At 38.5% G+C, this 17,236-nt stretch overlaps 1 protein-coding gene across 1 annotated transcript in view; it reads right to left on the bottom strand.

Moving 5' to 3' along the window:
- Positions 1-16,838, bottom strand: part of LOC6566101 (neurogenic locus notch homolog protein 1) — an 81,862-nt gene extending 65,024 nt beyond the window's left edge. The window contains exon 1 of the mRNA XM_032738840.2: positions 16,829-16,838. Coding sequence (XP_032594731.2) covers positions 16,829-16,831 — 3 coding nt within the window. The 5' untranslated portion in view covers positions 16,832-16,838. The remainder of the gene's footprint in view (positions 1-16,828) is intronic.
- Positions 16,839-17,236: the final 398 nt, after the last annotated feature.

Genomic DNA, 17,236 nt, shown 5'->3' with positions numbered 1-17,236 from the left:
CTGGACTGATTTTGCTCCACTCATCCAGCAGAGCATTCTTGAGATCGGATCTGTGATTCCGGATGTTATTTTCCAGCAGAGCCCACAAATTTTAAATAACATTTAAGTCTGGAGACTGGACCTGTGGAATTATCATGTGGGGGCAGTTCCAGATATGCCAGGACTGTACTAATCCGGACTTATGCTTGGCTGTTGTCCTGGTCGTTGTCGTGGTAGAACCGGAAAGTACGTCGGATTCCTAGCTTCTTGGCACTTTGGAGTAAATTTTCCTTGAATATATTGAAATACGCACTCTTGTCCATTGTTGTTTCAAAAATCACCAAATTTCCCACGCCGGCTTCCGAGATACATGCCCATACCATGACACTTCCTCCGTCGTGCTTGACTGTTGCCTTTAGGATTTTGGGACTCAGCTCAGTATTGGACTGTCGCCACACATAATTTTGTCCGTCTGAGCCAAAAATGTTGAATTTGGGCTCATCTTCAAATATGAATTTGTTCCAGAACTCCAAATCCTTGTCCAAGTGGGTTTTGACGAATGCCATCCTAGTCCCTTTATTTTTGGCGCTTATAAAGGGCTTATTCCGTGGTACTTGGGCATTAAAGTCATGGTTGCGCAGAACCCGGCGCACAGTTTCCACACTGCACTTTTTCCCCATTTCATCCTACACCTGTTGAGTCAGTTTTGGAGCCGATAGCTTGGGATTTTCCCTTATTTTCCTGATGATCCTCCGCTCCTCCTGTTCGGTGAAAATCTTGTTTGGTGCATTTCTGCCCTTGTCCTCTATCCGATTTTCGTCGACGAAGAGTCTAATGATGTTGAATACAGTTGTGGTGCTTAGATTTACCATTTCAGATATTTGGCGATGTGTATATCCAATCTTGAAGTGTTCCAGGATGAGATTCCGTTGCTCAATGGTAGTCCGTTTGTCCATAGTCCTTATTGGCTGGTGGCACCCGAGATGCAGGATATAACTAAACTGACCACGAAGGATTGGTCTATTTATACCGAAAATAATCAATCTGACGTAAAAAATCCGGGTTTTATGGCACCCAGGTGTCCATAATGCCACTGCCCGAAATAATATGTAACCATAATTTCAGGTACTTTTTACATAACCCGGCCTAGCCGGTGGGAAACCTCAGTTTATGGGGGTCATATATTCATTATGGTGGTTAATATATGTACCTGCCACCGGTCTTTGGAATTTTTGAAAAATATTCGATAATTTGTTAATGGCAGGCAATTAAAGTTTTTGCTAGACACTGCCCGAAATGAACTGTAACACACTGTATATATGTATATGTATATATATATATACACTCACACATTACATTTAGGAGGTGTTGCTTTTACTTAGATCCTTCAACTATGGGTGGTAACTAGGGAGTAAAGCCAGAGCAAAAGCGAAAGTGAAAGTCATCACTTTTATTTCATACAATTTTTATTAGGCAACCATATTTCATTCACTTAGGCGAGCCGCCAAAGCGTTGTCTGTCAGCGCTCGTCTGGTCGAGGCTGGTCGGTGAGGGTGAGTTGGGGGGCGTGTGGCATGGCAATCTGAAGCGGCTGCATTTGCAGCTCGACACTTGGAAAAAAATCACAAGTCCTCGCTTTGAGGCCACAGTTAAGGATTTTGTCCTTTTATATAGACAGTCTTTTGACATCTCAAGCGCAAATTGCAATTATATAGAAAAAAAAGAAAAGAAAATTTTAAAGAATATATCTCGCATTCTATGCTATTTATTTGGTGTTTTTTTTTACTACGATTTCTTTACTTATATCTTAATTTGCACTGATTTAATCGAGGAAAAAAAAAAAAAAGTTTCGTGATGTACAAAAAATTGTCTCATATTCATTTCATCCAAAAATTTCAAATTTCGGTTTTTGTATTTTTTTAATTCAGTGGTGTACTATGTGTAATTTTTTTTCATTGTACTCGTGGTCGTATGCGCTCTATTTGCTTTTACGACACGCCAGGGCCCGGACTGCTCTGGCTAGGCCCAAGCAACAATGCCATTAAACATGTAGACCTACCTCCTCCAGTCGTTCAGGTTGAAAAAAAAGTGTCGCAATTGTTACATAAATTATTCACGTGTTGCGAGTCGGGGACATTCTCCGGCACGAATCCGTATCCGCTGCGAGCCGGTGTAAAAACTTTCAGCTAAAGAGTTGGCAATGCTGCTTACATTTCTCACCCCCACCCCCCTCCCCCCCCAACCCACCCTCTCCGCTTATGATACATATCTCGAGTATGACTATGTATGTATGTGTGTGTGTGTGTGTGATTCTTTTGCTTTCCATGTCTTTATATATTCCTACATATTTCATGAAAAATGTCAAGTCCGTCTGTTAGTTTCTTGATTTTTTTTTTTTTTGCGCACTTAAACGAGTCTGCGAAATGCGTTCTTCAGTTAAAGCATGTTTGCCGTCAGGATGTGTGCAGAGCAGAAATGAATCCTTTGAAATACGTTTAAAAGCTTAGATCAGCTTTTCATATTTGGCCAACTGATTGCCAAAAGTTAAAATGATACACTGATCAGAATTGTTATTAAATTAATCAAAAATAAAAGAAAAATAATAAAAATAGTTTTTTTTTTTAAATTATTTATTATAATTATTTTCTTAAAATTTATGCAAACAAGAAATTTGGTCAAGCGTTTTGAAGCTCATTTCCCTAGTTAGCAAGAAAATATTTTAATTGCCCGCTCATTCATATTTAATTTGGTAAGATTTTCAATTCAAGTACGATTTAAGCAATTATAAAGTCTTTCTGGACAACAAGCAAACAAACTGGCCGCATAAATTAGTTGACCCACAGGCCGAATGTTAAAAGCGGTAAGAAAAACTTTTATTTATTTTTTGTTTTTGGTTGCAATCTGCTTTGTTGTGGTTGCTTTTGGCTTTCCCTACCTTTGTGTGCGTTCTTTGTTGTTTCTCTTTTGTTTTGTCGTTGTTGTTTGTCGCTGGACCACTGCACCACTGCTGTTGCAGCAGCCATAAAAACAATAACAACAATAAATTATTCATAGTCTTTTGACCAGCGAAGGTGAAAATAGAATTCGCTTAAAAGTAAAATAGAAAAAAAAGAACCCGAACAAAAGTGGAAACAAATAGAATAATCAATGCCACATTCACTATCACATACATATATAAACAAATATGCAACTGTGACACATGACCACAAATTTGTACGATTTAAAGTTGCAAGTGCGTTTTATGAACTTTTTTAAAATATTTTTTTAAAATTATAATTGATGAAAATAATCTGTAAGAGATCTGTTAAGATATTAAGTTAATAAGTCGTCGAATTATAATTATTTTACTGAATGGAAAAAGACTGCTTGAAGTCAAATAAAAAACATGAATTATTTTAAAGTGAAAAAGAGCTGGCGATTAGCCGACGGATTGTCCAAAAAAACACAAAAAAGCAAATGAAATTCTGCATGTGTTGTCGAGTGACAAATGTGAGGGTAAAGTCCTTCAGTGCTGGCGCTGGCAACTCAAGGCCTAAGCAACGATAACGATAACTGAACGTGCCCAGTCCCACAATCAGACGCAACCCCAGTCGCACACTAGGCCAGGCCACGTCTCAATCAAATGCCAAGTTGCCACACTAAATGTAGGAAAAGACAGAAATAAGGCAAGAGTAGCGAAACTTCATTGGCTTGGACCGCCTGGGCTGGGGCAATGACTTCTGGCAGATGGCGACGATAACAACAAAAAAAAAATGAAGAAAAAAATGATGAAAAAAATCTGATCCGATTGCCGCCCAAAAGCGCCAGCTAATGCAGGGCCAAAGATGTTGGATGCGTTAGCCATGCCCGTAAGTTGCCCCGCCCACCTGGCAAACAACTTTTGCTACATACATGCGATTTATTTTTGATTGATATTTGCGTAACTGTCAACCTCGGTGATTGATTGAAGACTTTCTCTACACACGCACAACCGTCCACACGCACACACGCACACCCCTTTTGAGCTGTTGCCGTTGCCTTTGCCAGCGCACAATGTTTGTGCACTTTTTGTGGCAGTGTGGCAAAGCTGAGACTGATTCTGAGTCTTAGACTGAGAGTGAGACTCTGTCTTCGACTACACCTCTTCGACTTAGCCTGTCTGCAGTGAGCATTTTGAATAATGCGTAATACGGAATAAATAAGTGGCCTGTGAGTGTGTGTGTGTGTGGGGTGTATGTGTGTGTGTGGGGTGTATGTTTGTGTGTGTGGGGTGTGTGTGCGAGAAGAGAGTGTGCTTGACAGACGATTTGCATTTTGTTTTTGGAAATTGGTCGCTGACTTTTGCGCTTTGTCCTCTTGGCACTCGCGAACCAAATACATACGTAAGTATTTATGTATGTACATCAATTCGATGTATATACATCAATTCGATGGCTATATGCACAAAGGGTTGAAACTGGGGAGTGGCAGGCAATTTAGAATACAGAATAGGGTTACAATCAAAAATAGAGTTATATTGCTGGCCATATTTAAAACTATGCTCAAACTGACTTTAAAATTGTCCTCTTAAGTACAATATGATAAAATAATTATAAAATAATCGATTTAATATACAATTTTTGATTTCATTCATTTATATTTAAATGTACTTTTATTACTAATATCTGAATATGAATATGATTTTGATATATTATTAAATCTATTGACTCCCAGTAGTCAGCTACATCGAGATTTGATAAATTATATATTACAATATTTTTCTCAATTCGAATCCAATTTATTCTATTCGCCCTGCATTATTTACTCCATAGTCCGATGTGCAATTTTTATGTCTTATCCCATTTTACCATGATTGTTCACAGGGCGTTTTCATCATTTATCAGAATGGAAAAAAGAAAACCCGGATATGCTCTTATAAGTGATTGCCGTCGTTTGAATTTAAGCTCTATCTCTATCTCTCTCTATTTATCTCTCCCTCTTCCGCTCTTGACAACTGTCCAAGCTCGGGTAACACTTGCTGACTAACTTATAAAGTATTTACATACACACATATTACTCCATATCTACATAGATAAATGGAGGAAAGAAAAAAAAAGCCGGCAAGCAAAACAACTTAATTACTGATGCAATAATTATTTGGCTGGCACAGCTGCGGAGAGAGGCAAGGGGAGCTCCCCCCAGGCTCTATAAATTCATTGTCGTTAGCCGCCTGCGGCTTCGTCTCGATGTCCTTGCGATTTATCTTTTTAAGCCAAAAACATTATTTTCTTTATCGTGCGCATTGCTGGCAAATCTGCACAATTAACACACTTTATGTGGCCCACTGGCAACGACGGGGGCGAATTTGAGGTGGAGCCGAGTGGGGAGTGGGGGGAATGTGGGAGTGGGAGGGTGGGGGTGGAGCCATTGAGCAAATAGAACACATTTTTGTCCAGCCAAATCTCAGTGGCACCCAGGCGTTGGGACAATGAGACAGCTGATGAAGAAGTCAATGCCATGGATAATTATGCTGATGAACTTGACGAGCAGTGAGCAATGAGCTGGAGGCAGCGGGAATACGGTGATGCGGGGATGCGGAGCAGCGAACTGGACCCAGTGACGCATTGCCTCATTAACGTAAAACCCACGCACTTATTTTTCAGTGTTATCCAGTGCCCTAAGCTGGAGCCGCAGTCGGAGCCTGGGTCTGGGTCTGAGTCTGAGTCGGGGTCTGCTTCTGGGTGAGTGGGGCGTGGTCACAATTTGCACGCATGTCCCATGGAAACCAAAAAGTGTCTTTTAATTTGAGCGCTCATCATTTTTCAGTTGGTGGCTCCTTGGCGGGATTCTTTTGACGGGGCTGCCCCTGTTGCTGCCAATCAAAGGCCACGAGAACTCAACTTATTTATCCGCTTTCATTTTTTAATTGCGCGAACGTTGCTTTTAGTCCGGCTTCTATTTGCCAGTCACAAGTAGAATATGGGGCAACAAAATCATCCATAAATAGAGCTGTTTCTGTTGCAACCAATTCCCCGTACCAATGCCACCCTGCTACCAACTGCCGCTGTTGCCGCCAGCCAAGTGCAATCAATCACCCAACAATTTAATTAAAAATTTTGTTTTTTTAATTTTATTATGATGAGGCTTTAGTCTTCAGAGGTGCCCAAAAAAAATCCATCACTTAGCGAGAAATATGTATAAGCATATGTACATACATGGATATATGTATGTAATCAAGATATTTTTTTTATTTAATTTTTAAATATATATATAAATATATATACGTTCATAATATTTCCACACATTACATAAATGGACTCTGACTTAGAATAATTTATTCATTTCTTGGTATTTGAAACTGTATTAAATCGATGTGAATATAATTATATATATATGTGTATATGCATATATATATATATATATATATATATATATATACTGCTTCTGTCGAGCACGGCAGATGTCATTTTGCCAAACAGCGAAACAATTCCCGCTCAATTCGAATTTTGTTTTTAATTTGACAGATGCGACATTTAATTGCTGACAGCTTCGGGAGTCCGTGGCCGATGCTTGATTGTGGAGGGTGCTTTGTTGTTGGCATGAAGATGGGTTGGACTGAGGTGGTGTGAAGGGGCGTGGGGGGGGGGTGGGGTGGTTACCGTAGGGTCGGTTTGTTGCTTACTGACAGAGGCAATAAATTGCAACAAGCGTTGCTAAGTGAGCTACGACTGTTGTCATGCTACAGCGACACACTTCTAATATGCACATAAATCATAAAACTGTGTGCATGTGTGTGTGTGTATGTCTGTGTGTGTGTGTGTGTGCAAATGCATGTTTGGGGCATTGCCATCAGTCAAAGATGCTTAAGTGTTTCTCTATGTTAATGCCACGGCCAGGCACTGTATATACACTGAACAATTTTGTTGGTTTTCTTTTCTATTTTTCAGAAATATATTTCTTCGTAAAAAGTAGATATGTAAATGCCAATTAGCCAACTCCTCTCTGAAATTCAGTAAAAGCAATCTAAAATATTAAAATACTTATGCTTAATAATAATGTAAGTAACGAAAAATCTAAAATTAGAGTTCTATAGGAAAAATCCGCTGTAACTAAAACATATTTTTGTAAATAATTGAAATAAATTAAATGTAAAAATATACCCTGGAATTAAGAATACAACAGAAATTTCTATATGTTTCAGAGTATCATATGAGTCCCCGTTTTTTTGTATTCAACTTATTCAAATTTATAGCAAGGTAGTAATATGGGGCGAAGAATCTCTTAGTTTTTTTTTTCAGTGTAGACAGACTACCTGAGTATGCAACCTTCTACTGCACATGCTCTTACGCACACACACACACACGCACATATTCACACACGTGCGCAGATACTCAGGGACACTCACCTGAAGCCAGCCAAGAGACCCAAAGGAATTTTTGAGTGCCATTTACATCTATGAGTGCAGCAGCCGTCTCTCTGCGTGTGTGTGTGTGTGATGACTGTAATACTTTGCGCTTGGCCAACACATTTATCACACATTGTGCTGCCATTTACGCAGTTTACCGTTTACCCGTATTACAATGACAACAACTTCTACTTTATCTAGCTCGTAACTGCTAGTTGTGGAAATTGTACATAAAATCCGAATTGCAATGTTGCCACACCTCTGTGCTGTGGCATGTGGCAGCATCACAGAAATTTGAAAAAAATTAAATATGAACAAAAAAAAAAAAACCCAACATAAAAACCAGTTGATATCTGAGCTGTGCTAATTATATTATTTTTCACAAATATTTAATTTATTTTTGTAAGTGCAAACTTCAAGGCAAAAATGGAAAAATGATTGTAAAGCTGCAATTTTTTATAGCCAAATTTATATAAGCATTGTTACATTTAATAATATTTGCTGTGAAATGAATGTAAAAATTTAAAAAAAATTTGTTTAAATACTAGCTACTTTGTTGTGGAGCACAAACATTTAATGAACCTGTTTGTCGCATCACCCACATGCCCCAAATGTCCACACACACACACATACACTCAATCGAGCTAAGCTTTATGTGAAATCCATTTCCCGAGATTCGTTTGTAATTTTGCCAGTGCTCAAAAAGATCTTTGGCTGCATCGGCTCTGCAGGTGGTACTCGTCTCTTGGTTCGGCAACGATTTGATGCGGTCTACTTAACACTAGCATTGGGTTGCACACACACACAAACACACACATGCAGAGAAAGAGAGATATCTTGCGGCTAAAACTGTCAACAGCTAACTGCTTTTGTTTTTGCCTTTTGCATGTTATTTTATTATCGCATTGTCCCGGCTGCCAAAAAGAGCCCATTGTTGGTGGGGGGTTCAATGTTAGAGGTTGCTGCTGTGGCACCACTCAAGTTCAAAAGTCAGCTAAGCAGCCGTAGCCATAGACATAGACGTAGATATAGACACAGACAACATCATTATTGTCACACTTAACTGCGCCATTTGGAAGTGCAACTGCAGCTTGTCGACTTGTTCAAGTGCCGAATGCAAAATGCCAACGGCGAACAGTCCTCAACGTACAAGCATATACAGTGGCGGTCACAACAATAACATCGCTGCTTCTCAATGCATTTCATAAAAATATTACTCATTTTATGATGATAAAATCGAGTCGAGAAAAATTAAATTCGGCTAAGCAAAAAATGTTTGGTTTCTTCTGGGAATGTTTTAAGATACTTTTGTTTTCCAAATACTAAGCGTAGTAAAATATAATCAATCATATCTAGTTTTTAGAAATATTATTAATTTAAATAATAATTGAATAAAAGTCAGTATAAAATGCATATAAAAACGATTAAATCTAATATATTTTAGAACTATGCCAAATTTTTAATTGAATTGCTTGTGTTTAAATCACATGTTCATAATTTTTGAACTATATTTTGAGTATTTAATTATTTATACATTTTCCACTATACACTACTATTATTTTGGCCGCAGCTGTATATTGCATTTGGGTGAGCAAGGACGCGGATGGACTGAGGTGGTTTACCCAGGGTGGTAGGTAGTTGGGTTATAACTCAAGTTTCCATTTGGTTGGCGCTGCTCAAAGCAGATGCTGCTGCACTTTGCTGACACAACTTGAGTGTCTGGCATTTATCTAGACTGAAACGCGTTCTGTGTGCCCCTCCATCGGTGGCACACCTGCAGTGAAAAGAGTTTTGACAGGGACGGGTGACCAAATGCTTGCACATCAAAGTTTTCTTTTTCTTGTTTGTGTGTGCAAAAGTTTTTACATCAAATTCATTTGGTCGCTTTTGTGGTGTAAGTGAATCCCAATTAAATGCCAAAATGACTTTACAACTTTTTTGAAAAAAAAACAAAAACAAAATCAACTTTAGCATGCCCTTGCAGAGCGGAGTCTATGTCTAAATTGCATAATCAATGCAAAAATGCGACGAAAGCAACTTTTTGTTATAGACGGAGACAAACGGACACACGGCACAATAGAAGGAAAATACCCAACACCGAAGAGTATACAAATATAAGTCGGCAAAAGTAAGTGCAATGGAAATTGTATAAATCTTTTGGGCATGAGTTTTTCCATAGTAATATTTGCTGAGCCGCTTATTGTGCATGGCTTCTTGTTTCTCATTTTTCTTGTGGCTTTCAAATATCATTTATAGCTGCCTGACTGACTGTGAATAGATAGAGGTGGGCAAAAAAAAAGTGAAAGGAATTTATATATATATATATATATAAATTGGAAAAGAGAGACGTAACTTGTTTGAAAGTTCTATTGTGTTGCGAGACGAATTCGAGCAGGTTTCACTTGCAGCAGCACAGTTGCCAAAAAATGTGTGTATGTAGCTTAAGTTGTGTAGAGCCATAGCCCACCCTTAGCCTCCACAGAACCACAAGCCCCGCACAGTTAGTTCTTAATGGTGCTTAATGTTTTGGCACACAATTTAAAGTCTGTCCTTGCTACTTACACGCTCACAACAATTTTGGGGACCCGGCTCGGGCGACAAAAGTGCGACAAGACGCTTGGCCAAGATTTATTTAGCTTTTGCCTTGGCTCGGCCTCATTAATGTTACTGTTGCTGTTGTTGTTGTTGTTGCTGTTGGCACAGCCTGCCATTTTCCAAATAATTACACATTTACATTTTCATAGACAATTTTGGCGCAATCATGAAATCAACTTCATTTCACTGCTACTACTCGTAAATAAAGTCAACACGGTCTCCGCAGGTCAGTGCGGAGTGCGAAAACGTTGGCCGGAAACGGAAGTCAATGCTGCGACTGGGCGTATTGGCCTTGATCTGAACCTGGACAAGCAACTTCAATACACTGCACAAAATCTATGCCCTCAACTATTAGCCGGGATTTTGAGAATATCAAAACTATTCGACCTAAAAATTGTTATATTATCTTACAATTCGTTTTTTAAGAATTGAAACTTTCTAAAAACAACTTTTGCCGAAAATTGAATTACAAAATCAATTTTTGATTTTTTTTTTCTGTGTAGCCATGTGAATGTCACTGTCAATGCTGCTGTGAATGTGTGTGTGTGTGTTTGTGTGTGAGGACTGGAGTATTTGGGGCTGCCAGCCATTGTGGCCGCTTTATCTGGGCAGCGTTTGCCGTTGATGTTGATGCCTATCTTTAAAAATACATAAATCATTCGCTGCATAGAGTCTATGTGTGTGTGTGTGTGTGTGTTTGTGTTTGTGTGTATTACTCCTAATATTTGTATGTGTGTGTAATGGACATTTGGTCTAGGCTCTCATCCGGTCGTTGTAATTAATCATGGGCCAAGGCGCTGACTTAATTTTCTCTTCTTTTTGCATATTGTTTGGCACTTGTACTTTGGTATTTCTCAGTTTCGTTTACTATATTTGCTGTTGTTTCAATTGTTCTGCCCTTGTGCCAATAACAAATCGAAAACATTTATCTAAATTCGCTTAGAATCCAACCAAATAGATGTGTATTCAATTTGAGCGACATTTAAGAAACGTTTTTTTTTTGTTTTTTTTTTTTTAGTAATGGGCAAAAGAAAATCTCCAACAACTTTTTGGGTATTTAGGGTACCTTTTTGGTCGAGCCTTTTTGCTGTTTATTTAGTAATTATTATACATAATGGATTAATACCATAAGCCAATCAAAGCTACATTTGAATCTAATCTAACTTTTTAGCTGAAGAGGATATTGGATCTGATCAGTTTTCGTCTTTATTTGGCTGTTGTAAGAATTTTGCTCAATTGACAATTGTTCAATTGCGGGCAACACCACAGGCATTATAAAGTGACGATGTCCGTTCGTACAATTGATTCCCAAATTTCATGTTTAATTAAATTCCATTGGTCAGCACCAAAAAAACCGCAAAATGTTATTGCAATTGCAATTCCACTTGAAGGAACTGTGGGCGCAACCCAAGTGACTGACTGCCCGCCGCAAATTGTAGTCATTGTAGCCTTGGTGTCAAATGCGGACTAACTGTTCTAATAGTATAAATGTTTCTAATGCACGCACACACACAGAGAGAGAAATTCTGGCATAGAGCGAACATTTCCAGTATAATTGTAGACTTAAGTTAAATGCATTTCGCTCTTACACTAAAATGAGAACCTTAAGAACCTTTTGCTGATTCAGGATGATATCAAGTTTTTCTTTAAGAACTTGAGTACTTGAAATTAAATAAATTACAAAAATAAAATGTCATAGCTGAGCTAAAGAGCTTTTTGCGTCATGAAATGGAATCAAAAGCAGTTATTATTTTTATGAATTTTCTGATAACAGAGGGAGAGAAAAACGTTGCTCGGCAAAAGAAGCTCGTTTTCTCAGCCTAGTTTTCGTTTCTCAATTGAGGTGTGTACACAATTCTTGAATGTTTTTCTGAGTGCACATTTACACACACACACACACATCGACGCCCACAACATGTATACGCAATTAATTATTTAAAGCCCAATAATCAGGCGATGTTTTTGGTTAGGGCCGGGCCAAGACGAGACAGGGGACATGCTACACACGCTGCCCACAAAGTACACACGATTACAATTAAAACTTACAAGGCGTCGAAATGTATACACACAGACGAACACAATTGATGCTGTGGCACGCCCATTGCCGAAATGCGCAACTAGCCACGGCTGTTGTTGTTGTTGTTGTTGTTATTGTTGCAAGTTTATGAGCCGCACCGCCCGTTACATTCGTCATGCGGCCATTTTGTGTGTGGCAAGATGTAAACGCGGCAGACGAGGCAGCAACATTCCTGCTTATTGTTATGAGCGACCAAGCGACCAATTACGTTGCACGCACACACACACACACACACAGACACATACATAGAGCTGTTGTTTTGGCGATTTACCGAATATTTGAAGCGAGTGGCAATAATTTCCAAGCGGCGCCCCATTTAATGTCTACAAACAATTAGAACTTCTCTTTCTTTTTTCTTCTTAATTTTTACTTTTTTTTCTTTCTGTGATGTGCGGTTTTTGTTTGCAGGTTAGAGCAAAAGCAATGTGCCCCTCATCCCCATTCCCCCATCTCCCTATACCCCGCAATCTCGCTGTTTGCTAACGCCGCTTTAATTTAACAACCAGGACCAAGCGTTTCCGTTTGCGTCCTCACCCATTGCTCCAGTTGGAGCATTGGCTTGGCGGTCGCCTTGCTCATTTGCGCTATGTCCGCCAGCAGCCTCATTAGTCCTGCCAGCTCCTGTGCTGCCCAAAGTTGCCCGTTGTGCAGGCAAAAGCAATTCAAAACAACCATTTTTTTTCCGCTGTTTCTTTTTTTACCGAGCTTTTCTGCTTTTCTGCTTTTATTTTTTTTTATTTTTATTTTTTTCATTTTTTTCCTTACAATTTATGCTCTTGCTTGTTTGTTGTTCTTGTTGCTTCCTGTTCAGTGTGTGCGAGTGAGTGAGTGTGTGTGTGTGTGTGCGCTGCGCTCAGTGGGCAGTTTAGGTTATATTGCCAGCCAGGAGATGCGGTTTGCTCGACAGTTTGCCAGACACTTGCCGGGCAACAAATAAGCAGCAACAGCATTCGTGTTGCGACAGAACAAAAGAAAGTTGCAAAAGCTGACTTTTATTTCAGGCATGATTTGTGAAATGCATCCAAATGCCACCAAGTGAGATATTGCATGTGCATAGCTTGCAACAAATATGCACATGTCAATAAATATTTTTAACGTAACCTCAGAAGTATTAACAAAGCTGAAAAAAAAGATATATAACAAAAAGTCAGTGGTTTACCAAAAAGGTGGCCAAAGTGTAAAATAATTCTTCATTTGTTTTTTTTTTTTATAATGTTAGGCCAAATTGACTGCTTGCGTTCTACTCTATATTAAATCATAAGCTTCTTGGGATGTTAAGCAAATTATATAAATTTATATTCATTTTAAATGATTTTTTTTTACATAGATATTTTGTACTAATTACTATACTTGCGCTGCAGTATTCGACAAACCAATGGAATCAATGGAATCAATTGTAGCTCAACAACTGGCAACGGCGACAGCAAAAGCCACCGCAACAGCAACTGTAATACCCTTGACACTCTGAGACCAGTCACAACATGTTCAGGTTACATGCACACACACACACGCACACGCACAGGTATGGGTCGACCAAATACGTGATAAAAATTATGCTACATGCAACTTGTAAGCAATAAATCTTCGATTTATTACAAAATAATTAAAATTAATGAGTAAAAATTGAAAATACGCACGTGTCGCTTCAATATAATTATGTTTGTGTATATATATGTGTGTGTGTGTGTGTGTGTGTGGGGGTGTGTGCGTGTGTGCATGTGGTCTGACTGTAACAAACAAAAATTAAAACCATAAACTTGGACAATTGGTTAGAGCTATAAATTACATACAAGTCTCTGGTGTGGCAAGGCTCTCTACTGATGCTGTGGCTAACAGCATGGCTTTGGTGCGTGTTGATTTTCTCGATAAGAGTTGGGTGTGTCGGTGTGTCGGTGTGTGTGTGTGGGTGTGTCTCTACTATGCAAAGCTAAATGGTGCTTTGCGTTTCTTGTTGCAATTGCTAGATAGGTATGCGTGTTATATAAGCGCGTTTCCGTTTCCGGCAGCAGCAGTGCAAAATGGCGCTTTGCACGTTACACGCGCCCCGCGCGAACAGTGTGAGTATTTACCGTTATGCACGCATTTTAATTGCTGTATTTGTACGGAGCAGTGTACATTGCTGCCATATTTGCCCTTTCTTGTACACGAGTGTGCGTGTGGGTGTGTCTGCGTGTGTGTGCGTTGCGGTCATGTTGTGCTAATGATGCATGCATATTTTATCATGAGTTGCATGTGCTTTTTTTTTTTTTTGTTTGTTTCGTGTATAATACATAAGTTTACATTAAGTACAGCTTGCTCTTTTCATTTTAAGGTGAAACGAACAGGGTTTAAAATTTATCGACATGCATTCACATAGATTGGAAATGCATCGAATGTTAAACTGAATAAGGATTTCTTCCATTTTACCATAGCTAGAGAGCTTCCCAGTACTTCTGGGTATTATACATATATGTCAATTTTGATGTCAGCATTACATTTATACAGGATGGTATATCCACGCCAATATCTGAGTCTGTTCAGTGCGATGTGTTCATCATCGTATTATTTGAATTATTTGTTGTGGCCTTGCTACAAACGTAAATTCATTTTCTTTTAATTTGTTAAAATTACGACGAATTCATTGCCAACATTCCTGTTGTAATGATGTACATTAATTTTGCGATGAAATGAATTTTAATCACATTTCTCATTTATTATTAATAATTATGAATAATTATTTTTTGTTGTGTGCATTTTGGAGAATGAGATTTGATAAACGCAGCATATAATAAACTAAATATTATTATCTAATTAAATGAATCTCTCTTGAAAATGTCCAATATATATATATGTATATGTAGTATATTCTGACTATTTTCTTTTATCAATATATACACGATATACATATAGTTGAGTACTTACTTGAGATTGGCTATACCCCAAGTCGAGCAGAGGTTTTCATAATATTTTGTTTTATTTGCATACTTTTTTTAATTTTAATTTATCAAATAAATTTGCCGACAATTGCAGCAGCAGACACAGCAAAAGTGCATTTCAATTTGCAACGGTATTCATTAAAGTTGTTGATTGATGTAAACTTTCAATACATTGCTGCCATGTAACGCACAGTTAATTTGATTACATTGGAAAAACTCCATTACTACGGAAAAACAGCAAGAAATGCACAGTTTGCTATTCACAACGATTGGCAACATTTTTGTTTTTCGTAAAATATAATAAAATATTGTCCAAAGTAAATATTACTAGAGTTGACTTTAAATATTTTTTCTTTATCGATATTTTAATTATGAAGCTGCAGTCAGTTAGCAAAGCAAACTTGGAAAAAATATATATTTGGAAAAATGAAAAAGTCTCAAAATGTGGCTTTTTCAGTTCGCTCTATGATATTTTAGCAAATCGATACTTGACAAAACTATTTGCCGTATCTTAAAAGCTGTCAGCACAGGCTAAACAGACCGAGTCGTGTAACAAACACAAATAATCAATATCGATATGAAGTACATTTTTTGTGTATCCTTTTGACAGTTTGACAAAACGAAGATATCATACTGGATAGTTGTCTGTGCGCAGGTTAAAGAGTGATATGAGATTTCCGCAAATCTTCAGATTGCTATTTACCTTGCCTCGTGCTCCACAAATATATACATATATGTATCTATACATATATATTTTTGTGTTGGATGGTTGCACATATTTGCTAGACCAATGGTCAGTGGCCAGGCAAAAGTGCAAGTGCGAAAGCAATATCAACTTTCAAGTACAGCAAGGACAACACTCAAATTGAAGAAACCACAATCAAAACCAACAACCAAAATAGAGCGCTCAAGTAAATAACAAACAAAACAAAAAAAAATAAAAGCCAATAAGCTCAATGTGAAAAACTTAATTGAACGGATTCGATAGATGGAATTGAGAGTTGCGAGATTTTTCATCACGTATATACATATACATGTATATATGTATATGACTAATAAATATGGGAATGTGAAATACTTTCAATCATGCGAAATGATTTTGTGTTTTCCGCAAGGCTTTTTCAGTTATGCTCTCAGAACAAAGAACCACTGAGGGATTAGGTTTGCGGGAATAGTGCTTAAATCCCATTATGATTTAAATGAGAATTCACAGAATTCACAATCGAGATGACAGCTCTGGCAGCAAAAGTGATTGATAAAGGTAATGCCAGTGGCAGCTTAATAAAATCCCAGTCTGTTATTATTTACAACCAACTGTAATTAATTATATATCCGATTGATTGAGCACAATGCGCAACTTGCCGCCCATCAGCCTGGCGATTCGCTTAAGGGCATGGTTGTAATGCAAATCGGTTGCAATGTTGCAACGTTGGCATCGCCCTGGCAATCGCGATTGATCTTGCTGCTAGCATCGATCAGGGTTGGCAGCGTCGAGTAGCCAATGGAGACGCCCATCATTCGGGAAACGCACTCCGCGATCAGCTCAAAGATGTGTGCCTGCGGATCATCCGCAGAAGCCCTTCATTGCCACAATGCAATTCCGGTGTGATAAGATCATAAGATATTTGTATTAATTGGTTATATTTATGTTTATTCTTAAGCAGTATCTTTTCATTAATAGTCAACCGGGTATCCAGTCTATATACTTTTGTCCATTTATCTGGCTGTCTGTAAGCCTAATTTGTATCTACCTTAGCTCAGCAAAATTCTTTGATATTCGTATCTTCAATTCTATCAGGCTATAAGCTTTGAATATATAAATTTTAATTCATTTCTTTACTATCCATCGTATGATCTTATTTCTAATCATCATTAACTTTATCGTCTCGATGTACTTACCATATTTGCTGTGCCTGCCAGTCTTAACAACTTCGGCAAAGGGGAGAATTTGGACAACGGCCTCCGGTTGAATATTGTGCAGCTGATTCCCCATGTAAATGATGGTGTTGACATTGGTGCATTTTTCGAGCAGTGCCAGTGGTCACACCCGTTTCCGTTATACTCGTACAGTGTCCAATGCCATTGTCGCCCAGCGTTGTACATACTGTAACAATGGGCACTGAGTGCTTGAGGCAGCCCTGGGCGGCAAACATCCACTCAGCGCGCGTCTCCGCAAAAATGGCAATATTTTGGCCAGGTGCCTGGCCCAATTCGCGTAGGCCACGCCCAAAATTGGCCGCCACACATTCGGCCTCCGTGTAGCTGTTCCATGTGTAGTTGCCCATGTTTTGGCCATTTGGCTGTAGT

Source organism: Drosophila grimshawi, unplaced genomic scaffold (assembly GCF_018153295.1).
Source record: "Drosophila grimshawi isolate 15287-2541.00 unplaced genomic scaffold, ASM1815329v1 contig_848, whole genome shotgun sequence".
In the NCBI taxonomy this organism is placed as follows: Eukaryota; Metazoa; Arthropoda; class Insecta; order Diptera; family Drosophilidae; genus Drosophila; species Drosophila grimshawi.
The sequence above is the reverse complement of the archived record's forward strand: the minus strand, read 5'-3'. Positions and strand labels throughout refer to the sequence as shown.